This window comes from Cavia porcellus, unplaced genomic scaffold (genome assembly GCF_034190915.1).
Source record: "Cavia porcellus strain 051 isolate PalLab524CR breed Dunkin Hartley unplaced genomic scaffold, mCavPor4.1 scaffold_8, whole genome shotgun sequence".
Taxonomy (NCBI): domain Eukaryota; kingdom Metazoa; phylum Chordata; class Mammalia; order Rodentia; family Caviidae; genus Cavia; species Cavia porcellus.
Window position 1 is genome coordinate 76,049,664 of NW_026947491.1, and position 25,856 is coordinate 76,075,519.

Consider the following 25,856-nt stretch of genomic DNA (forward strand, 5'->3'; position numbering starts at 1 on the left):
ATTATTCCATATCCCACAAGTGCCATTTTTATTGTTTCCAGTGATTATCAAAATTTGAAAAATAAGCATTATTTTGCTATCATTTCCTAGCTTGGGAATAAGGAAAGCGTCTCAGGAAAGCAAGCTTATCTAAAAATAGAATGGGTGAAACTCTAAAAGATACAGTTTTAGGCAAAGGCTTTATAAACAAAAACAAATCACACAGAAATTCAAAGAACAACAAACCACATCAAATTAAAGGTTTTTGCACAATAAAAGACATCAGCCAGACATAGTGCTGCATGTCTATAAACCCAGCACTCAGGAGGCAGAGGTAGGAGGATTTATGGGAATTTGAGCGTGGCCTGGATTACAAAATGAGTTCAAGACCCAAATATGGGCAGTAAAAAGACAATTCTCAGATAGAGATGTACAAGAATCAAATAAATGTACAAAAAATGTTCAATATCACTGGTCATTTGAGAAAGGCAAATTAAAACAACACTGAGATTTCATCTTACTCCAGAAAAAAAATGGCTATTATCAAGAATACAATTAATAACAAATGCTAGAAGGGTTTTGGGGGAAAAGGAATACTTTTCCACTGTTGGTGGGCGTGTAAACTGGTGCAACCACTGTGGAAATCAGTGTGGAGATTCCTCAAATATTAGGATCACAGGTCCCAGTCTACCTTTATGGGTATTTTCCCAGAAGAATTATAAGCAGCATACCACAGAGATATGTGAAAACCGATGTTTACATAGGAACAGTTTCTAATAGCTAAATCTTGGAAGCAACCTAAATATCCATTGACCAATGAATGTATAAAGAAGTATGGCTTTTTATACACCTTGGAGAACTACACTGTCATAGAGATGGTTAAATTTGAAACATTTGTAGGGAAATTGATGCCATAATCTCAAGTGAAATAAATCAGACACAGCAGTTTGAATATTGCAGTATTTCTCTTGTGTAAGAAAGTCAAAAAGTAAATAAAGACAACAACGGAGGATAGATGCTGGAAAGTAGGAGGAACATGTTCAAATGGCAAGTGGAACAGGGGAGGGGGAGGGAAAAGAAAAGGACAGTAAAAGCATAAAAAGAGAATGGACGGAAAAGGATGAAACAGCTTTTATAAATGGAAGGGAAGCAAGTTAAATCGGAAAATAATTAAGATATATTATCTATGGGTACAGATATATTATCTATGCCCTATGATGAATGTGATAAATATGTATGAAAAATGTGTACTGGTTAAAAATAAAGTAAAAAAAAAAACTTGTTGGAGATTACCTTGTCAATATACGGAAGAACTGAGATAAAAACCAAGAGACATAAATTACTCTCTTGAAAAATCTTTCTGAGCCTTAGTGTTATCATCTGTAATAATGGGTTGCAATAGGACATCCCTCAGAGTAACTTTCCTAAAATTAAATGAGGTTATGTTTGTAAAGTACTTAGTCTGGTGTCTGGCTAGATATTAGCTATGGATCAGATCATATAACAAAACCAGGAATGCACAATAGAGGTGTGTGTGGAGGTAGAAAGTGGTGTGGGGACAGCAGGAAAGACTAGGCTGTCTTCTTGAGTGTCTGAGCACATCAACTGTGAGCAGGAAGCACAAAGAGATTAGAAAAAAGCTATAGGAGTTTGGAATGGTTTTTAACTGGAGAAGACAACAGCTTTCGGCATTCAACTCTATTAGCCACAAGTTAAAAAGTGTTGTTATTCAACAACCACCTTTCCTCAAGAAAGTGAAGTAGAGAATATGCATCTGCTGTCAGGCTGCTTGAGCACTACGGTGACATTCCAGAGTATTTAAATTATATCACTGCCATGAGAAGAGAAAGTCACTGTGGAGCATGGTTTTAAACTAAAATGATTCCACATTCAATTAAAATTTTCAAAGAACTACTGTCCTTGTCAGATATATTTTCTTTCATCCTTACATTCTCTCAATAAATATTTTTTATTCGTTCTCAAAAGGAAGTATGTTGTATTAGATCATTAGGCTGTGTATCAACCAGGCTTGGAAATGATTTACAAAATATAAAAAAAAAAAATAAACACCAGGGCTAGGGATTTAGCTCAGCGGCATAAACGACTGCCTCGCAAGCATGTGGTCGTGAGTTCGATCCCTGGTACCGATTAAAAAAAAAAAGAAAGAAAGAAAAGAAAAAGACAAAAAAGAAAGAAAGAAAATAAACACCTACTCAGGCTGAAAGGTAATAGGCAAATTCACATACTTAAGCTGATGCTTTAATTTCTACAAAGATTGTAATCAACCATACATTTGGTAAACACTAGTTGAAAAACGATAGTTTAGGGTTAAATTTACTATAGCTATAATACATAATTGCTGCATTCTATTCCTTTTTATGAGTAAAATTCTAGTTCATTTATGCTAGAATTGTCAGTTATCTTTCAAAGTAAAAATTGGAAAAAATTGAAATTAGAAAGCCCCTGCCAAATGGATTACTCATCTTCAGAAGACTTTCTATACATTTTTACTCTCACAAAGTTAATTTAGATATTATGTTTTAAATTAGTTGAGTTCTAAAATTAGTCTGAAAAAATTGGTTATTTAAAACTGATTATTAAAGGGTTCAACACACTTTAGGAAAATCGTAATAGTTTGATAATCACAAATGAAATTAATCTTAGGATATTACATGTGAAGCTCATTGTGGTGGCATAAGTCTGCCATCCTAGTACTTGGGGAGTTGAAGCAGGAGGATTGCTAGGAGTTTGAGGCCAGGCTGGGCTACTTAGTGATTTCAAGGTCAGCCTGAACTATGTAGTAAGATTCTGTCTCATTAAAAAAAAAAAAAAAAAAAGAATATTACATGTTATGGTAGCTTAACCAATTTAAATGAAACCTTTAAACATCAGCAATAAAACTAAACTAATTAATGACTGTTGGAGATGTGCTTTTATAGTGAAACTATCTTATTTAAATTTTAAGCCAGGTATTGTTTATTTTTACAAAGTTATTGTCTCTCTAGAAAGCAGTTTTTAATATCAAATGTCTGCTAATTTCTCATCATATTTTGTTTGTTTTTATATTGGTGCAGTTGTTACCAAGAAATACAATTTAACTTCTTTCAGAGGATAAATGAAATGTTTGCTTTTAGTATACTGTTTAGCAGGTGTGTTTTACAATAATGTTTAACCACTTCCTTCTGAAATTTAACACCTTATTTGCAAGCTTTAAAAATATTAAAACAGAATATTATATGTTAAAATAAAGTTTCATGGTTTATAAGCTCTTGTATGCTATCTTCACAAAAGAAATCTTGATCAATGTTTAAATTAAAATTAAACAAAATGATGTGTGTTTAGAACGTCAGATTTTCATTAAAATAGTGGGTTTTGATCAATATTCTGCAATAAAGGAATTCCACAAAATAAGGTTTTAGAATTTTCACCCCATATATCCTTTTAGAAGTCTCTGATGGGCAGTGATGATGACAATTGATTTTTTTCTTTTTATAAACGAACTGTTCTCATGGATGGCAAAAGATTTATTGGCTTCTCCTTTGTAATTCCAAGTCCCACAAATCACTTTCAAGATTAGATTTTATGGAACAAAAAATCATATACAGGCAACTGAGTATTTACTGGACACTAATATAAATTTAGACACCTCAGAAACAAATTAAAGGTCTGATAACATCTATTTGAATAATTACAACAAAAATATCACTTCCTCATTAACTATTTTCTAAAATTATTTAAATTTAAACGTGAAAAGAAAACTGCTCATCCAATTTCTGAAAAGCAATTTTCTTTCCGATTTAGAATCAAACTTATTTGTCCTTCTGGGGCACCTGTAATGAAAGGCAGCTCAGCTGCTTTGGAATTGGCTGTTGCCATGGTTACCATTTGTTTATGGACTATGGCTGTCCGGCAAGCAAGCAGCAGATTTTGCTGCTGGTGCGTGAGCAAGAGCCCTTAGAAACCGGGAATCGCGTTGGGACCGAGAGGTAGCGCTTTGCGAGGGTCAGGGAACTGGACCCCTCTCCGCTGGAGCCAGGCTTCCCAAAAAGGGACAGAGGCGGGCCCTGGGGTGGCTGCGAGACTCTGCCAAACTCCGGCCCCCTTAACTTTGGACATTTCTGCAGCTCCCTTAAACTTCACGGTCCATCCCTTTGCTCTAGGTGGCCGCGCATAGCTATCCGCTTCGCCCCCGGCCCACCGCCCCAGTATGCCAACCAACAGCTGTTTTACTCTCCTTTGTCTTTTCCTTGCTATCTCTTTTCGTGTAACTTATTTTCATGCTATTTTATCAATTCTCCCTTTTCTTCTCCCTTTTCTTTATGGGAATTGAAAACTAGCGTTCCTTAAGCTCTCCGCCTTTTTTCAGCATTGGCGGACCTCACGTGATTCGTTAATTTGAATTAGTTCCCTCCAGCCTTTTGATAGTGGGTTCCATCTACGGAGGCGCTGTCTTTCCTATAAGGATTATTTGCAGGTCGAAACACAGCTAATTCAAACTGAGATGCGCTGTAGGCGTAAAAAACACACCAGCTGTCAAGAATTAGTATGCAAAACAAGAATGTAAAATTTTTATTTGCATCTCTCAATAATTAATTACGAAGCTCTTGGATGTAGCTTGATAGTAGAACAGTCACCTAATGAGCGCTCGACCTTGCGTTTGTTATTCGCATTACAAAATAAGAGTAATAATTTTATATCGATTATATGTTGAAATAACATTTTTGTTATATTGGGTTAAATAATCTATATTAAAATTGATTTAGTCTGCTTTTCATTGTGAACATTTACTACTAGAAAATTTAAACTTGCATTTTTGTTCAAGTACAGAAACTTGTGGGATTGGTGTAAAGAGCCAGGAGGTGAGCAGAGGGGAGAATACAAAGAAAAGATCGTTACCTTCTTTGTGCTGTCTTGCCCCTTTCTCCACGAAGTTTTATGTACATGTACCCTCTCCTTTATAGTTTAAAAATCTAACTTTCCATCTAAATTGTATTTTTTTTTTTTTGGTCTTTTTTCGTTTTTACTGGTACCAGGGATTGAACTCACGACTGCCTGCTTGCAAGGCAGGCGCTTATGCCGCTGAGCTAAATCTCCAGCCCCTAAATTGTATTTTTAATTTATAGGATTCATTTATTTGCTGTTACGTTCTTCTTTCCTTTGTTTTGCTTTGCTTTGAAAGGATGTGGATAAAATTTAATATTTGTAGAAGAGCTTTTAGGGTTGTTAAATATATATTTATAGTCAAAACAGTCACTTAAATGAAGATATGAGTTGAAAATTGAATCTCTTACAGTAAATTTCTATGTCTAAAAATAATTGTGTGTGTGTGTGTGTGAGAGAGAGAGAGAGAGAGAGAGAGAGAGAGAGAGAGAGAGTGAGTCATTACCTCAATGAAATTTTGTGAGTGGTTTTCTCTTGGTCACCTTTTCTCAAAGTACAGTAAGTGTATCTATTCCTTAAAGATATTGCAAAGCATTATATAGATGCATGATAATTTATGAAACACTTCTAATGTATACTTAAGGTCATTTTAAATTTGGGTAAAATTAAATTTTTCATAAGGCAATTGTAGATTTACAACAAGTTTTAAGAAGTACTAAAAAATCCTTTTACATTTTATGCAGTGTCTCCCAATGGTAATATTTGTAAACTGTAGTGTAGTATAACCAGAATATTGACATTGAAACAATCTATTATTATTATTCTATTTCCTCAGTTTTACTTGTACTTATTTATGTGTACTGTGTTCTATACGCTTTAATCACCTACATTTGTTCCTTTACCTCTTGGCTTTCTTGAATTGCCCTTTTGTAACCAGAAGCACCTCCCTATTGCTACTCCTCCCTCACCTTCCTGATCACTTATCTACCCCCTATTGACAAGATCTTTCCAAATCAAAAATGTTATATACCTGAAATCATATAAATCTTACCTTTGGGGTTTTTCTTTATAACTAGTGCAGTTGTGTGTAGACGTGGAAATTTATCTGTATTGTTGCACATATCAGTGGTTATTTCCTTTTATTTCTGAGTAATATTTTATGGTATATATGTGCTTGAGTTTTTTGAATCATTGGCCTCTTGAGGGACATTTTGATTGTTTCCAGTTTGGAGCTAATATGCATAAAGTGTTTTAAATGTTCATGTACAACTTCTCATGTGAACATTAGTTTTCATTATTCTGGGATAAGACTAGAGCTCAAGAGATACATAAAAATTAGTCTGATTAAATCCCTTCCATGTGAAAGAAAGCTGTCATGTCTGCAGTTAGAGGCAATGTAGGCATTTAGTTTGGTTTTAGTAAAGGAAAGGTTTCACTGTTTATGAGGAGAGAAGGATTAGAGAAATACAGATGTGTAAAGTTAGGAAACAGAACAGATAATGAACATGAATCAGTAAGATACGAAGTACAAGTGGAAGATTGCTCCTTGTTATGAAGGAGAGACTCTCCCACAGTATGAGGGGCAGGAAAAGATTTTATGCAAAAGAAATGGGAAGTTGAGAGTGTTTTTTTTTTCTTTGTTAACTTGACTACATACTTGCTAAAAACTTAAGGATTTTCATTTAGTGGCGTGTTTCTAGCATGCGACACTGCTGTGAATGTGCATAGCATGTTCTCAGATGTCGATTTTTTAATGAATGAGTAGCAGAAGGGATTCGAGGAAGGAAAATTGGAGAGAAGAATGAAAGAAGAAAAGATCAGGAAAACATGGAAAGAAAGAATGAAAGTTTAGAAGACTGTCTTGGAAAATAAAATAATAATGATCAGTACTTTCTCAAGCTTTTTTGAGTCAACACATGAAGTTTAAAAAAAACTAACAATTCAAAAACATATTACATTGCAACTCATGCACATATGCATCCATATATACTTATAACAAGTAAAATGAAACAATTTTATCTTTAATACTGATGATGAAATTATATTTTCTAGCCTCTTATGAATTTTTTCTATTTTATTGTATTTTGTCATTAAAACTTGGTGATCAAGAACTAGTAAAGTACTTTACCTGCTACTGGGCTAGATGATGAGCCAAGAGATTGCTTGGTAGATGAAGCATGAGTTTGAAGCATGAAGTTTGAATCCTTATGAGTTTTAGTAGGGTGAAAAGTACTAACTTTGGATTCAGCATGTTTTAAATTAAGAGCTGGCTCTTGTTAGATTTCAGCATAATAAATCAGACCATGAAGTAAGTTCTTTCAACCTTGGTTTTTTCATGTACAATGGCCGTAATGATATTTAGCTAATTGTTTTTGCTGGAAGATCAATTATCTAAATATCTTCTAGTATTTCCCTTGCCACAGACAGTGCGTAGACACTGATGGTGGTGATGAGGATGATGATGTAGAGAAATAATATTCTGCTTGACCTATTACAAGAATTGAAGAGTTAAACAAATTTAAATATTAATATTTAACTATAAAAACAATTATTAAATTTTTTAAACAATTTAAATATTTAGGTCATATGTGTTAAGTTAGCAAAAGCAAGCAGTTATCTCTAGCAGGATTATCAGAACTCCATGCTAATGATCAAGTTAAACCATGTACTCTTCTTCTATGTAGCACGGTTGCTCTTTGAGTATTTATTGTTAAATACTCAAAGTTTTAAATATTCAAACTATTCAAAAATATTTTGTTGTGACTTTTTCCATGAATAGTGTTACTTTGAAGCTTCTAGGATCTGAAAGAAAAACCACTGTATGCCATGTAATTTTTTTCTTGAAGAAATCAAAGAGTAATGTGAAATTTAATTATATTTTAGTAAAATATTTTAAAAAGATAATAGAGTGGTTTAAAAAAAGCTGTTAAACATGTGGTGCAATGATAAAAAGGTGTGATAAAAGTGTTAAACCATATTCCCAAGGAATATATTGGATTAGCGTGACAAATTTAAAACCCCATGTATTTAGGAACACATGACCTAATAAATTCTTTGTTTCTTTAGATGGCTATTTTTTTATGAAGAATGATGGAAGACACTGATGATGAAGAAGCAAAGCTTCAAGAAGAAATAGAAGCTGAGTTAGATAAAATCAGCATTTCCTCCTTAGAAAAAGAAGAGTCTGAGAGTGATTCAAAGTCAGAGACCCAGAGCGATGACAGTGATATTGTAAATGTTAACTGTTATACTTTTAAACCTTGTAACACAAGTAGGCTTTTCAGGAGAAATTTGAATGGTCTCAGGGCATTCTATATGTAACTCAAATGACTCTAGCTTAGGGTCACTAGTATAAATTATGCATATTAGCATTGAAATATAAGAAATATATTGATAAATTACTCATAAATGTAAGTACATGCATTTTATAAAACTTCATTTTGAGTATTTTGTTGAGGATTACATTACATGAAAGAAAAATGTGTGTGAAATATTCAGATTATAAAAACAGCTTATTTTATGAATCAAACAAATTATATTTCAGTTGTGTATTTTTCCCAATATGTGCTTACAAACAACATTCATTAAGAAGTCATTCATTTACCAAAAAACCCATAATCCAATCAAAATTTATTTCCAGGAATATTATAAAATATGGATTTAATTTGAATAGTTCCTGGATGTACTTAGCTAATGTTCCCAGTATCCCTTTACTTCTTAATTAGTTTGTCATGTCTTTTGCATATATTTGCATTAGTCTAATGTGTATGACCTACTAAAAACTATTATTTTTCATTATTCTAATTTTTCCAAATTGTTTTATATTTTTAAATGTTAAATGAGTCAAATGCTTTTTAATTTTTGCCATTTTGAAATTTTGTTAACTAAGAATTATTCAAAATGACTCACTGAAAAATAAGTCTTTAAAACAATTCTACCTGGCTTCTTAAGATTACACTAAACTTCTTTATGACTTTTAGACAAATTTATTTTTTACATAATTTTGTTTTTGTCCAGTTAATATCAAAGAGATAAAGAATACTGAAATTCTTCATTTGAATATGATATCCATCAGAATAATTAATTTTGCTCTATGTTTATATATAAAATCAGAAGAATAAAAAATTAAACATCTTTTAACTTCAGATAACTCATTATTTATATAATTCAGAATGAATATTACTAGGAAAAGATATACAAGTAAGACTGAAAAATTCAGAGAACAGTGATTGTATTTCCCATAATAGAACAAGTCTGTGCAAACTAGCAGTCTTTTTAATGTAAGTTTCTGTCTTTTAATTTTTAAAAAATTACTTTTATTGCTATATATATGGGGAGCTGTACATATACACATGACTATTAATTTCTCTCATCCTCTTCCCTTCCGCCCGCCCTTACTTCTGCTTCTGTCCATCTCAGTCCCTTTCCCTCTTTCCAAAGATCTATCTTCCTGCCTCCTCTCATTGTTTAGTTTGTTCTTTACTTATATTTGGGCTTCTTATATACGAGAAATCATCTTATGTAAGTGTGTATCTGATTTATTTCACTTATCGTTATGATCTCAAGGTGCATCCATTTTCTTACAGATGACTCAAGTTTATCTTCCTTTTGGTGAATAGTGCTCCACTGTGTGTAGATACTGCATCTTCTTTACCCATTCATGTCTTGGTGGACATAGAGGCTGCTTCCGTGTAGTTATTATGAATTGTGCTGCTATGAATATGAATATGCATGTGTCACTGTAACATGAAACCTTTAACTCTTTTGGGAAGAAATATCAAAGGGAAATAGCTGGGTCAAATGGAATTTCTAGATTTAGTTTTTTTGGGAGTCTCCATGTTGATTTCTATAATGGTCCTACTAGTTTAAAAGCACACCAAAAATACAGCCAAGTTCCTTTTTTTACACAGCATCACCAGGATTTGTTATTATTTAATGTCTTATTGACAGTCATTCTTTCTGGAGTAAGGTGGAATCTCAGTGTTGCATTAATTAGCATTTATCTATCTAATGGCCAGAGATGTTGAACATTTTTTCATGTGACTTATTGACCATTTATAAATTAAGCAAGGTGTATTCATGGAGCAAAATGTATTCATTTCAGTTGCCCGTTTTTGGCTGTGGCTTTTATCTCATAGTATCTAATTCCTTGCATTCTTTATATATTCTAGGTAATCTTTTGTCCAAGGAATAGGTAGCTATTTAAGGTAGCTATGTTTTCCATTCTTTCGGCTATCTTCACTCTCGTGATGTTTCCATTGCTGTGAAGAAATCTTTTTAATTTGATAGCCTCCTTTGCTGAGTTTTTATGTTATTTTTTGTACATTTGGAGTTCAGCTTAGAATATTCCTGCCTAAGCCTGTTTCTTCAAATGTTTTACTTATTTTTCTTCCAGTGGGTTGTGCTTCTGTTTTACATAGGTCTTTGATCCATTTTGATTTTAGATTAGTACATAGTGAGAGATACAGGTCTACATTTAGTCTTCTGCATGTGGATGGCCAGTTGTCCTAACACCATTTATTAAAGATACTTTTGTCCACTGTATGTTTTTACCTCTTTGTTCTAAGATTAAATAGCTGAATGTGCCTGGAGTTGTTTCTGCATCCTCTGTTTGTGTACCACTGAATCAGAGGATTGTTGTTTTGCTTTGTTTTGTTTTGTTTTGTTGCCAAGGCCAGACTATTTTTATCACTATAGCTTGTAGGTGTAGTTTGAAGTCATGTAATCTGAAAATAATGATAATTTGACTTGTTTCCTTTATATGCCTTTCAGTTCTTTTTCTTGCTTAATTTCTCTGACTAATGCTTTGAGAACTGTGTTGAACAGTTGTGATAGTGAATCTTATGTCTGATTTTAAACAAAAAGCTTTCAGATTTTCCACATTTCATATGATGTTAGCAATTGGGTTAGTGTAAAAGGCTTTTATGAGATTGAGATATGATTTTATTTTGTTGTTTGCATTTTTGTTTTTGTTTTTGTTTTTTTGATACCAGAATTGAAATCATGACCTTAACGTTTCCAGGCAGGTGCTTATTCTGTTAACCTAAATCCCCAGCCCAAGATATGGTTTTGTGTACCAATTTTCTTCATGGTTTTTATCATGAATGAATTGTGGAGTTTTTTTAAAGGTATTTTCTGCATCAATTGAAATGATCATATGATTTTTATCTTTGCTTCTGTTTATGTGACATATTTGACTTATTGATTTGTATATATTGAAGCATACCTGCATCCATGGGATGAATTGTAGTTAGTTATGATGTAAGATTTTTTGATGATGCATTTATTTGTCAATATCTTGCTGAGGATTTTTTGTGTCTATGTTTATTAAAGAGATTAGTCTGTAGTTCTCTTATTTAGTTAGGTCTTTTTCTCATTTTGGAATTAGGGTAATGATAGCTTACAATAAAGACTTTAGGATTATGCCTTCTCTTTCAATTTCATTAGTTAAAGGAGTATTGGCGTTAGGTCATCCCTAATGTTCTTGTAAAATTCAGCAGTGAGTTCATCAGATCGTATTACTGCTTCAACTTTATTGCCTGTTATTTTCATTGTCTGTTATTAAGAGATTTACATCTCCTTGATTCAGTCTTGGTAATTCATATGTATATACAATTCTGCCCATTTCCTCTGGATTTTCCAGTTTATTGGGATAAAGCTTGACCAAGTAGCTATCAATAGTTTTCTGGGTATTGGATGTGTCTATTCTTATTCTACCTTTTTTATTTCTAATTGCATTGATATCCCTTTCCTTTTTCTAGTAAGATTAGCTCAGTATTTGTCTAGTTTGTGTAGTCTTTTAAAGAATCAGTTCTTCAATATATTCAATATTTGTATTATTTTTTCTAGTCTTAGTTTTGTTGATTCCTGTTCTAATCATTTAATGATATTCTTCCATGTAGTAACTTTTTATTTCAATTTCTTTTGTTCTTCTAGGCTTTGAGGTGCATAATTATTTTATTTATTTAGGCTTACTCTGTTTATCTGATGTTAATATTCACAGCTGTGCACTTCCCTCTTAGGAGAGCTTTCATTGGATCCCATAAGGTCTGGTCTGTTGTCCTGGGATTGTCCTTTGATTCTAGGAACTTTCTAGTTTCTTCCTTGATATCTTCTATGACCCATTGATTATTCAGTAGGGTATGGTTTAGTTTCCATGTGTTTGCATAATTTCTGTGATTTCTTTGCCGGTTAATTTCTGCTTTCATTGTTCTAAGATCTGATAATATGCCTAGAATAATTTCGTTTTATTTTTGCATCTACTTAAAGCATGCTTTATGGGTTATTATATGGTCTGCTTTGGAGAAAGACCATGTGCTGCTGAGAAGAATGCATATTCTATTATTGCTGAATAAATATTTATTAAATGCACTTGTTCAAAAGTTTGTTTCAACTCTGATATTTCTACATTGATTTATTTTTTAGTTGATCTATCTGTAATACTCGGTTCTTGAGGTCTACAAGCAGCATTGTGTTGGTGTTTACTGATCATTTATGTCCAGTAACTATTTTTTTTTGTTTGTTTGTTTATCAAAGTAGATGTTCTGGTATTTGGTGCATTTATGTTTGCAATTTGTTATCTTTTCCTGTTAAAGTATTTATTTAACCAATTTGTAGTGACATTCTTTGCCTTTTCTGATTACTTTTGGTTTTCTAGACAGGCATAAGAACCTGATAGTTAAAAAACAAATTTTAACCAAATGTGTTTTTCTAAACTAAACTCTTTATGTATAGGGACATTTTACCTCATTTACACATTTTACTAAAATTTTTGTTGTGGGGCTGTGGGTTTAGCTCAGCGGCATAAGCACCTGCCTTGCAAGCAGGCAGTCATGAGTTCGATAAAAAGGAAACCAAACAAACAAACAAACAAACAAACAAAAAATTAAAATTTTTGTTGTGGAGTAAGTTGCTACATTTTACTTATCATTTTGATAATAATTCCTTTCACGGTTTCCTTTTTGTTCAATTTTAGAGTGAAGATGAATTACTAGAGTCAGTTATTCACTGTATTAACACTATAAAGAACACAACTAAAAATGTTGAAGAACTCATTCTTCAGGATCTAGAAGATACTGATGTCTTAAGTTAGTAAATTTTTCATTTACTTGGGAGAAAAGATATCTATAAGTATGAATACAATTTAGAAAACTAAATTGCTTACATTTCTTAAGTCTTTCTATGCATAAGTGTACCAATTTATCTCTATGTTGGACTGTTCAGATTTAGTTGGTTCATTTTTTCCCTTACCTACCTTATGTCTCCAACAAATAGTAATATGTTAATTTGTTTCCCTAGTCTTTCTGTCTTTTTCTTTGTTTTCGCAGTGCTAGCGATGGAATTCATAGCCTTGTGCCTCTACCACTGATATATATTCCTAGTCCTGAGACAAGATCTCAATAAATTGCCAGCATTGGCTTCAAACCTGTGATTTTTTTTAACCTCAGCCTTCACTCTCAGTAACTGAGGTTGCAGGAACGTGCCACTATGACAGACTCCTTGTTTTAATTATTTTCATACACTCTACTAATTTACATTAATGAGAAGAAAACTAAGTGGTACTATTTCTTAAATCAGTGTAGACATCTTTTTTGAGGAACAATCCTTTGTATCAAAAATCTAACAATTTTTGTTTTCATAAACTGAATAAATTTACTTCCTGGAATTGATTTACTAGCAGAGTGATCAAAGATTTAACTAGAATTAATAGTGTCGGTTTGTCATGAAAAGTGACAAAAGTGTAAGTGTTTAATGGGGTTTTAGTTTATAATCCATCCATTAAAAAAGATGACTTAAATATGTTTAATCGCATAAAACTCTGAGACATATATTTCAAAAGCTGTTTCAAAATTCAGTGTAACAGCATTTAATATAGATGCTGATAGATTTTCACCAAATAGTACTATGTAACAGGCTCTGCCTAGCCACTGAGAATAAAATAGGGGACAAAACAAAGGTCTTTCTGTCTTGTTCCAACCCTCCAATGTGACAAGACAGAAAATGGACAAATAAAAAGGTACTATTTTGATAGTGCTAATTGCTGTGAAGTAGAAAATTCAAGGCAAGGTGACAGAGACTGGGAATTCCAATTTTAAAAAAGATAGGGAGAAAGTAATATTTGATATGGATATATTTGAGCATATAAATATTTCAAAATCCAATATTCCACAAAGTGAGAACAACAAAGATGAAGGCATGTAAGTGGCTTTAGTATGTTTGAAGAACAGCAGCTGTTTGTTTTGCCTGAGGAAAAAAGTATTGGAGGGCCCAGGGCTCTTATAAACCCTCATAGGGACTTTGAATTCCATTCTCGTGAGAAATTTTAAGTAAGCATTGGAGATTTCTGCCATCTTTTGAGATAATCATTTATTGACTGTGTGAAGACACCTTGAGGTTACCAGATTACTACAAGACTTACAATAGTATGGTTACAGATGAGAGTGGTTTGAGTAAATTTGAGAAAAATGACTAGATTTTAGAAACAATTTACAATACAAAAAAGGTTATGCTGATGCATTATTATAACAGAAAGAGAAAGTGGCCCCAATATTCTGTCCAGAGTACCTGTTGAAAGGGCATGTAAAGATTTTCTAAGTGTGCATCAAAATTGATAGTAATAATGTATAGTTGAAGTATGAAGGATTTTAATGGGTTTGTTTATTTTTATCAAGGGCATATAATGGAAATATTTTATGGATTCATAGGCAATTATACAGCCTAGTTCTAGATCAGTTGTGAAAAAAACTAAAAGAAACACATTATGGAAAACCAGTTACATGAGAGGAGAGGTAGCAACATTTACAGCAGGGATACAGAGGTTTTAATGTGCAGCCATAGCCAGCCAGATTTAATAGCATCAGTGAATAATGTTTTTGAGACAGGGTCTGTCAGTGCAGTGCAAGCTGGTTATTCATGAAACTACGAAAAATTTTTGCAGTTGGGTTTTTACCACTCATCAGGGAAAATGTTTCACAGATTGTTTAATGATTTATTTTTAAAACCTGTTTTAATTACAAACTGTACAAGTGTGATATGCACACAAAAGTGGTTAGAAACTAATTTCATTTACGAATAAGTGTATATGAATTGTGACTCTTACTTGTAGACAGGAGAGTCACTCTACCAACTATAAGCAGCAGAATTTTTGTTTTTATGGGTAGAGAAAATATCTGATTATTTATTGATGTGAAACAACATTAGTGGTCAAGGAAGGTAATTTATTGCTATATCTATGGTTCCATGAATTGACTGTGTTCAGCTGAGCAATTCTTCTCTTGATACTTTATGCATTTGTAGGTGGATGTTGGTTAAGTCTACAGTTATCTGAAGTCTTGCCTAGGGTGAAATTCCAAAATGCCTCTCTGAAGCGGCTTGCAGTTAATACTCCTTGTTGTCTGATGAATTAGATTCAGCTGTCAGCTGAAGGCACCTATATGTGACCTCTTCTTTTGACTTGTGCATCTCAGAGCATGGCACTTGGAATCCATGATGGAAGGTTGCAATATAAAATACCAAGAGACTAAGGTGGAACCTTATATGACTTATGACAGCATCACACAGAATCTTATCTACCATAACCTGAAAGTTACATGGATTCACTTTAGTTCTATGTAGCAAGAAACATAGATTTTGTGTACTAGGAGATGTGGATCTTTTGAGGTCCATCTTTGGAGAGTAGCCACTTCAATAAAGGATTCTTAATAGTCTGAAGATACAGACTCTAGGTGGAATATTCAAATTAGGACAAAATAGAAAAGAAAGAAAGAAAACACATCTATTACAGAACTGGGCTGAAGCATTCTTAGATGTAAATTTCTTCTATCTATTCCTGTCTTTAATTAAAAACTTCTTGTTTCATAATCTTGGCTAAAAAGATGACAAAACATATCATCACCTGCCTTACACCTTACACATATTTTTTTTTTGAAAATTCTATCTTATGCAACTATATGTATGTCCAGAATCCAAATCTTACTACGAAAACTAGCTGAAAAGGATTCTGAATTCTTTTTGGTTAAATCTCACATAGGGTAAGCATATCAGAAAGATTTTAAGTAGGTATCGTAAAAAATAATGATACCTAAATATTAGGTATGAAACTTTAATTAACCAGCAGAATTTTCCTATTCTTATTAGGAAACAAGTCCATGACATACACATTAATTGAACAAAGGAAAAGGAATCCTACAGAATCTTAGCAGATAATAAAAAGGATAATTTTTAAAAATCTCAAAATATAAAGAATAAAATTTCACCTTGTTCATTATAATATTTATAATGTTTTTATTTATATTAAAGTATTTTCCTTAACTTGTAAAAGATTATATTGTTATTTTATTGTGGATAGAATTAAATTTTTAATTTTAAATCAAGATTTCAAATCCAAGGAGTCAATGCAATCTCAAGTAAAGCATGATTCTATATGCATGGAAAATAAAAATAAATCTCATTCAAAAATATAAAAAATAGTGCTTTAGAAATTTGTTGCTTTTGTTTAATAAAGAGAATATAAGAAATTTCCTGTTTGTTATTCTTCATTATTTTCTCTTCTTTTAAGTACTGTTATTGACCAGTAAAGTGCTATGATAGAAATCAAGATGCAAAGATTATGAAAAGGTTGAGATTTTACTATTTGACATTACAATTTTTTTTTTATTTTTCCTAGGAAGTAGTTATGGAGCAGTTTCTAATAATCATATGCACTTTGGGATAGAATTATTAACTACATGTAAAGAAAATCCAGAGCAATTATTGAAGGTATGTGTTCCACCTTTGACTAAAAGTTCTTTCTAGTCCAGTTAGTAATTTATTTTTCTTTCTTATATGAAATGATAATTCACTGGTTTTGTTTTCATCAATTTAAAAGTAAGAGAATGTGATTATTTTAAGGTGAACATTTTTTGGTTTTACAGTGTCCTTTGGCATATCATACAAAACCACACAAATTTCAGTCTAAGAAAATTAAGATGATTATTTGAGCTATTAATATTTCACAATTTAGTGTTCATATAGATAAAGCAGTAGAATTATATTCTGTGATATTTTTCTTAAAGCTCCTATGGAAAATAATGAATATATTGCAGTTTCTTATCCTTCCTAGGAATGTACTATATTCCATTTGAGACTTTAAATGCTTTATAGAACTACAAATATAGAAAATTTTATGCTAGTTTTTAAAAAGCAAAATGTTTAAATGTAAAAGAGAAATCCTAGATGTTTTACTATATTGAAACCCCACAAATGAATGTGAGTTTCATCTGCAAATTCACTTCTTAGATGCATTTTTGCCTAACATTTTACCACTTTTATCTAACTTCAGTCTTCTTCCTTAAGGTGTTTGACATCATTTGGAAATACATACATACCTCCTATACTTTTATTTTGGTAACATTCCAATTTGAAATATTAACTTTGAGTTATCAAACCAGTGCTTCACTGGATTAAATATCTTGTATCTTTCCAAGTACAATGTGATGGAAATAAAATTATGGAAAATTATCAATCAAAATGATGACTTCTGTGTAATTCAAGTTAAGTAGAAAATGATTAGTTCTCCATTATCTTTTTAAATATATAAATTTTTATGAGCAATTACTATAGGTAAGAAAGGGCAATGCGATAGGAAAAATATCATCTTTAGTAAAAACGTTCTGAAATCATTACCAAGCAGATATACTCAATATTGCAGACTAACAATGTGTTGATTTAATTTTGGAAAAACATTAACATGGTAAAGTACAGTCTGTGTACATGTTTATAATATTTTTACTCACAAAGAAAATTGTTATCAATACACTGTGAGAGAAGTTTGAAGTAAGTACAATTCTCAGTGTGTGTATATATTTAATATGTAAATAATATCATTTTTATTTTTTATTGACTAGTGTTATTGTATTTCCTTAGATATTATCAGAAATAGAAAAAGAAGACTTTATGAGAAGTGAAACCCTCTGTGCTAGTCCTGGTTCCCCTCCTGAGCCTGGACCTCACGATTTGCCCATGGATGAATATGCTTTCTCAGGTGGACTAAAGTGCCCATTGATAGTTTGATGTTTTTTACGTGGTTTGTCATCATTATCTAGAAGAAACTTTTTCCATTTTTGTTTCTTTTTAACATTTATAAAAGCATTACAATTGAAAAGTATTTTCTTCATTATACTTAATTTCATTACATGGTTACATAGTTTGCCTTATATCTTTTAAAGTAACAAGTATTTTTTAACATTTTTCTACATGTAGGGTTGGTTGACTGTGGTACTATAAAACTAATCCTGAATTTGTTAAGTATCTCTTAGCCATATCACTTAAATATTCTTTAAGTAAACATACACAAATACACATTATATTTTTACTTGAAGTCAAATTATTTGGCTTTTTTATTGAGTGCAATGAAATTATTTTGCATATTCAAGAATACATTTTGTTTTTTGCATATGATCACTTTTACTTTGCTTTTTTTTGATTTGTTTTCATTTGGTCTGCTTTTGAGGTTTTGCTGTTGTTGTTATTTTTTGTTCGTTTTGGTTTGGTTTCAGTTTTTGTAGTCTTGGGCATCAAACCCAGAACCTGGGCATAGTAGGAATGTATTCTCTACCCAGCTGACCACAAGTTGTAGGTCCTTTATGCTAACTCAAATTTTCAGCCTCGTCACATTACTCTGGTAGTGTGTTGATTTTATTTACTAATTTTAAAATTACTTTTATATTTTAAACTATATAAATTTTGATTTGATCTTTAAAGCAGTACTGTTATTTCTCTTCACGAATGTAGATGATGTGGATATAAACTTTGGATACTTTGAAGTGGAAGAGAGATGTAGACAATCTTTTGAAGCTTGGCAAGACAAGCAGAAAGAGCTAGAAGACAAAGATCAAGAAACTCTCAAAGCACAGAGGGATAGAGAAGAAAAGCAATTTCAAAAAGAGGAGGAAAAGAGAAATTGCTGGCTGAAAAAATTTGAAGTTGAAAAGAAAAAGTTAGAGAATCTTCAAAAGGTAAGTTTTCTTTTTTGGTTTTGCTTTTCATATATTTTTTAATCTGTGTGGCTACCTCAGAAGAGTCCTGGCATTTGAATTATGAAGAAGATTGAGCTTTATGAGTTCTTTAGTTACTGCTGGTAATGGAAGCAGACACTGTAAATCAGCAGTATTTAATGTGGACTCCTTGATTACTTTTCATGAAATTCATTCAGATTTCAGACCTTGTTTGGGATCTTAGGAGACCCAAAAGTCAGTTTTAAGGATCATCTTAGGTAATTAGAATGTATTACATAAATTTTACTTTTATTATTCCCTTCTAATCATATGGAAGTACAACAGAATTTGCTTTATAATGTCTGTGCTCTGTAGTCTAGCATGTGACACATTTTAAGTAAATCATGTCTGGTTGAAATAGTCAACCGGTTAGGGTGACATCCTGTGCCCTGCTCTTGAGTTGAACCAGTTCCTTGAACCACAAGGAATTTTTTATTTGCTTATGTTTTATTTGCTTTTTGTGTCAGTCAGTGGTATTAGCAACCTATTAAGAAACTGATGGTTATTAGGAGTTTACTTGTAGGTCAAGAAGCTCTTAGGATGTATTGAGAACAAATGGGACCAAATCTTGTGTTTGATTACTAAGGTGGATTTATATATTTTCCAGGACTTGGAATACTTTTGAGTATTCCACATGCAGCACAATGGCATGTTACCACTTAGGCAGTTCAGAGCATTCTCATTCTCTGTGTTAAATATATTTTAATTCTTGATTCATAGAGAAAAACAAATGAAATGTAACTATAATATTATTGCATGACCAGTTTTGCCATGCTTTTTTCTAATAGTAAACTGTGAGTGTTTAACTCTTTTCAGTTTCATTTCCTTTCTGTAGATTAGAGCAATATAGTCATTTTGAAAATCAGCAGTTCTAAAAGAAATTCCAGAAAAGGCAGTGAATGTAGCATAACTTACTGAAACTCATGCTGAAATGCATGCTTACTGTTGACTATTAGTGTTTTTTTTTTTTTCAGATTTAGAAAAGAGATGATTTTTTTTTTTTTTTTTGAGACAGGGTCTTGATATGTACTCAAACTAGCCTCAAACCACGGTAATCCTGCATTCGCTTCTCAAATGCTAAGATTGTAGACATGCACCACTGTACCGGCTGTCAGCAAAATTTTGATTTTTGACCATGTATCTAGTCTTTGACTTATACTGGCTTATACTGTCTTTATTCTCTTCTTACATATTTAGCAATTCCTCCTTCATGTTCACTTAAACTTACTTTTCTCTCTGTTGTGCTACTAGGAACCATTTTTTTGTCTCTATTTTATTACTCCATATGCTTTTTCTTTGATAATATTATCCAGCTATGATTTTTCATGGCCAAATCTGTATTTATAACAAAATTAAGTAGACGATGTAACTTTCCAACTCTTAATTCACACTGAGAATTTTATCTCAAGTTGAATATGTTGTCTTCTTTCTAAATTATATTCTTTTTATATTCTTTATAAGCAAAACTATCATTAATCCAAGCTAATGAACTAAACACAAATGAAAACCATTTATTAATTTCCCCTCTTTTCTTTCTTCTCCCTAATAGTTACACTAGCGATTGTCTCATCCATATATGCTACTTCTAACTTCAAGTAGTTCAAACTTTCTTAATGTCTAGTTTAGTGAACCCATTTGACTCAATTATACTACACTTCAGTGTATTCCTGAAACAGTTAAAGCCAGGGTGCTACAAAGATAGCTACAAACCTGTGTCTATTCAAGATAGTTCAGCTATAGAAACAGCCTAAGAACCTGATGTGGGGTTTACAAGGGAAGAGATTTAACACAGGACGCATAGTTTATAGCATTATTTTATACTATTTGATAGGATTATTTCCAAAAGATGAGAAGTATAAAACAAAAAGAGACCTTTATTCTGAGAACACGGAGAGAAATGACTGGCACCCTGGCCGCTGAAGTCTGGTGATCTCTCTCGTGGCCAAGTGGTGTGGGAGAATATAAGTAGCCTAAGCTTAGAGCAGTGCCCTAAGGCCATTAGAGATGCACAGGTATTTCATTGGCACACGTTTGGCACCAGGGGCAGATTCTGAAGGGTGGGGGATATAGAGTTACAGGTAAATCTCTAGGGGCGGGGGAGACAGGAGCTCTCTGATTCTGGCTGAGGTCTTTTCTGGCTACAGTTTCCTGGTCTGGGCCAACAACCCTTTCATATCCCATCTTATGATTATTATGAAAAGGGGCAAAGATTTCTCTTTAACTACTTCCTGCTGGCAAGGGGCAATGTACTGGAGCCTCGGGGAGTCGACGGGATGACACTTGATGCCCAGGTAGACGCTGACGCCAGGTGTTTTAGCCAGGACAACTTCACTGGTGAATGCACCTATGTCAGACTGGAAAAACAAAGAGATATGATGTTATGAGGAGACATGGCACTGTCATATTTAAGGACCTAGGTGAGGTAGAGAGAAAGGTGCCTTTGATTTAGACATGTTATTCTATCAGGATGACACTGAAGTAGGATCATTATCGTGGTGAGGGAGAATTCTGAAAAATAAGTGTGAGGTTAGAAGGAGTGAGATTATGAGAGGTGATTACTCCTCCATCTGAAAGCATAAAAGTTAGGAGGATAGGTGTGTAAAACTTGTCTCCGGTCCAGGAGTTGAGCTGGAAAAAATAGGGCGAGTAGAGGAGATGGTGGCTGTACCAGTATAGGGAAGGTAAGGGCTTAGGCTTTCAGGGATGTCATGTTTAACCAGACAGCTGAGGGTAGAAAGAACCACGACAGTTATCACATAGAACATTATGAAGATGATCTTACACATGATGTGGGAGTCTCTAGGAAAGACTGTCAAGAGTCCTGCTGTAAAAATGATCATTAATAGAATGTAAGAGATTAGGAACCAAATTGGATAACAAAACATGACTTAGCCTGTTAACTGTGGCTGTGAGACCTTAGTGAAATGAAGACAGGTGGGTGACAGAAGATGAGATGACCCTCAGAAGGATCAGATTTAGGGCTGGGAGGGCGCCTCTTAGCCTGAGTGATGTGAAACCAGGATGGGAGTCCAGCAACTTTGACCACTGTAGGGGTAGCCAAGTAGACCAGGTAAGGGCCACTCCACCTTGGTTGTAGTCCTGTGAATTTAGAACATTTGAGATAAATTAGATCTCCTGGGGATATGGGAGGATCTGGTTTGGCCTCTCCAGAGGGTTGTGGAAGGCAGAGATCAGCATGTTGTCGCAACAGGTGTCAGAGGAAGGAGAGGACTGGGATATAGTCAGCCAGGGAGGGGTGCAGGAAGATTGTGGAGTAAGAATGGTCTACTATACATAAGTTCAAAAGGATTTAAGAAAGTAGGAGCCCAGGGAAGTGCCCTGAGCTTGGCTAAGGCTAAGGGCAAAAGTTGAGGCCAAGGTTGGTGTAGTTCTAAAGTGAGTTTTGTAAGGTGTGTCTTTATGAGGCCATTTGCCTTTTCTACTTTTCCTGAGGATTGTGGATGGTATGGGATGTGTAGGTGCCAGGTGATGTGTAAGCTCGAGGATACCTGTTGAGTGATCTGAGAAATAAAGGTGGGACCATTATCTGACTGAATACTCTGAGGTAGACCAAACCTTGGAATGATTTCTTGTAAGATGATTTTGGTAACTACATCAGCAGTTTCCCTGGTTGTGGGAAAGGCTTCTATCCATCCTGAAAAGGTACAAACAAAGGTGAGAAGATATTTGAGAGTCTTGTGGCAGGGCATGTGTGTAAAATCTATCTGCCAGTCCTGACAAGGGGTGTGCCCCGAAATTGATGGGTAAGAAAGGAAGGGAGTGCCATGCGTCCCTGAGGAGAGGGCCTGGCACAGAGATCACAGGTGTGAGTAATCTTAATGATAGCTGTTAGAGAAGGGTGTGTGACTATTGGGGCTAAGAGTTTATATAGAGCCTGTGATCCTATATGAAAACAGTTGTGTAAATCAGTGATGATGTCTGAGGCCTGTTGATGTGGGAGAACAAGTTTCGGTCCCTGAAAAATCCATCCCTGAGTGTTTTGTGTGTAACCTGGTTTATGAAGTAGCTGTAACTGCTCTGGTGAATATTTGGGCTGAGGTAGACTGTTGGGGACTAATGGGAGAAGATAAGAAGGGCAGGGCCCTTGTGCAGCTAACTTGGCTTGTGTATCTGCAAAGGCACTGCCTTGAGCAATAGGATCTGTAGAGTTTTGGTGTCCTTTGCAGTGAATAACTGCTGCCTGCTTTGGAAGTTGGGCTGCCTCTAGAAGTTTAAGGATAAGGGAGCATTAATGATGGGGATTCCCTGAGTGGAAATAAAACCCCGTTCTTGCCAGATAGAGGCATGAGAGTGTAAAATGCTAAATGTATACTTTGAGTCAGTGTATATATTTATAATCTTATCTTTTGCTAGTGTAAGGGCCCTTGTAAGGGCAATAAGTTCTGCCCTCTGGGAAGAGGTTCCAGGTGGCAGTGGATTTGCCTCTATAACTTTTGACTGGTTATCTATTGCGTATCCTGACTTCTTTTGGTTGTCTGTGTTTGTTGAACTGCCATCTATGAACCATGTGTCAAAGGCCAAGGAGAGGGGTGTGCTACTGATGTGAGGGAAAGGGGCAGGAGTCATCTGTAAAACCTCTATACAGTCATGGTGAGGATGGCCCTCTGAGGTGGGAAGTAAGGTGGCTATGTTAAGAGGACCACTAGTTGCAATAGAGATGCAAGGGTCTTGAGAGAGAGCTAAGTGTACCTGTTGAAGGCAAGAAGGGGTCATTAGGACAGGGAGCACCTTATGTGAGATAAGGTCACATAGGTGATGAGGTGAGTGGACTGTAATAGATTGTCCTAATGTAAACTTTTTAGCTTCCTGTGTCAGGAGGGCTGCAGCTGCAAGAGCTCAGAGTCAAAGAGCCCATCCTTTTACTGTGTGATCTAACTGTTTTGACAAGTAAACTACTGCTTGAAAAGAAGATCCCTTTTTGTGTCCTACTACACCTATTAGCGTTGTGGCCCTGACAAGTAGTGTATAGGATGAAAGGTTGGGTGGGATCAGGAAGGGTAAGAGCTGGAGCTTTTAGGAGAGCCTCTTTTAATTTTTGAAAGGAGGCATGTGTGGGCCTAGTAGGGTCCAGGGGTTCTGATAAGGGACCCTTAGCAGCCCTGTAGAGGTGTTGTGCTAGGGCTGCAAAGTTAGGAATCGAGAGACGAAAGAAATTAGCTAAACTTAGGAAAGATATAACCTGCGGTTTAGCTGTGGGCACCTGGAGATCACGAAGAATTGCCTTACGATCTGAGGTGATGGAGTGAGTGGTGGGGGTGAGAGCGAGACCAAGGTATTTGACTTTTGGGGAGGCTATCTGGGCTTTAGCAGGAGTCACCCTTTTTCCACGACTAGCAAGGAAATTAAGAAGACTGGCTGAGTGGTGTATGGCTAACATATGGGATGGAGAACATAATAGGAGGTCATCTATATATTGAAGAAGAACACTAGGTTTGAGATCAAGTTCTGTGAGGTCAGTATCGAGAGCCTGACTAAAGAAGTGGGAACTGTCCCTGAACCCTTGTCCAAGTAAGTTGTTGAGACCTGAGAGTGTCTGGGTCAGTCCATGTAAACACAAAGAGGTTCTGGCAATCAGGGTGTAGGGGGATAGTGAAGAAGGCATCTTTAAGATCTATAACTGTAAAGTGAGTAGTGGAGAGGGGGATATGAGAGAGCATGGTATAAGGATTTGGCACCACTGGGTGATTGGGGTAACAGCACTGTTAATTACCCTAAGGTCCTGTACCAGGCTATAGGACCCATCAGGCTTGAATACTGGGAAAATGGGAATATTTGGGGGTGAATGGTTAGGTTTAAGAAAACCGTTGGTTAGGTTTAAGAAAGCCGCTTAATTAGGGGTTTAAGTCCCCTTAAATGTTGGGGAACTATGGGGTATTGGGGAACACAGGGAAAAATTGAGGGATCCTAGAGAAGGATTAAAACAGGCGTAGCATGTGTAGCCAGAGTGGAATTGGATGTTTCCCAAACCATGGGGTCAACCAGAGAAGGAGGAAGAGAGGGGAATGACTTTGTGATTCATTGTAGGCTGTTTTGAGGATTATGGCTGTGGGGAGAGAGAAAGTGAAGGAAAAAATAAGCTTTTGAAGAAGGTCTCTAACTAAAAGTGGTGTGGGACATGTTGGGATTACTAGGAAGCTATGGGTATAGAAAAGAGTCTGGAATCTACATGGGATAGGCCCAGTCTGCAAAGGTTGATTCGGCTGGCTGTCAACGCCCACAACAGAAATTAGAGACTTACTACAGGGTCCTGAAAATTCAGGAAGTACACTATAAGTCGCCCCCGTATCCACAAGCAGAGATATTATTTTGCCTGAGACCTCCAGTGAGACTCGGGGCGCTGACAAGGTTACCGGAGTGGGGGCTGTGAGCCCCAAGCCCCATGAATCTTTCTCAGCAAGTCTGAGCAGGTCAGTCAGTAAGGAATCTGGCATTGACGAAGTCTCCTGTGAGGGCGAGAGATTAGAGGATGGCCTAGTCGCTCGCTGGCGTTTAGGACAATCTCTCTTCCAGTGCCCTTTAATGTTGCAGTATGGGCAGGGCCCAGGAGGAATGCCAGGGTTAGGGCTGTCTCTTGCCTAATGTCCTTGTTTGCTGCATTTGAAGCATGGTCTGGATGTGACTCGGGCAGCCACACCTTGTTGTGGATTGTTTGTCTTGGGAGTTCCAAGTGCCACTGCTAAGAGGTCAGACTGATATTTAGCAAACTTTAATTTTTGAGCTTGCTTTTCCTCTTTTTGAAGCTTATCTCTATTGTTGAAGATACGGAAGGCTAATTTAAGTAGATCCCCTTGTGGAGTATGAGGGCCATGTTCAACCTTTTGTAATTTTGCAAGAATATCAGGAGCAGACTGTGAAATAAAATAAGAGTTAACAACAATCATCCCTTCATGAGAGTCTGGGTTTACATTAATATATTTAATTAAGGTTTCCCAAAGCGGCTTT

At 34.8% G+C, this 25,856-nt stretch overlaps 1 protein-coding gene across 5 annotated transcripts in view; it reads left to right on the forward strand.

Moving 5' to 3' along the window:
- Nucleotides 1-3,869: 3,869 nt before the first annotated feature.
- LOC100732229 (ALX homeobox protein 1) overlaps nt 3,870-25,856 on the forward strand; it is a 233,469-nt gene continuing 211,482 nt past the window's right edge. For 4 of the 5 annotated variants that reach the window (XM_063255232.1, XM_063255230.1, XM_063255233.1 and 1 more), the window contains exons 1-6: nt 3,870-3,965; nt 7,927-8,091; nt 12,836-12,947; nt 16,526-16,617; nt 17,764-17,881; nt 18,631-18,854. In XM_063255232.1, coding sequence (XP_063111302.1) covers nt 7,948-8,091; nt 12,836-12,947; nt 16,526-16,617; nt 17,764-17,881; nt 18,631-18,854 — 690 coding nt within the window. In that variant the 5' untranslated portion in view covers nt 3,870-3,965; nt 7,927-7,947. The remainder of the gene's footprint in view (nt 3,966-7,926; nt 8,092-12,835; nt 12,948-16,525; nt 16,618-17,763; nt 17,882-18,630; nt 18,855-25,856) is intronic. The other variant, XM_063255231.1, reaches the window with a different exon arrangement.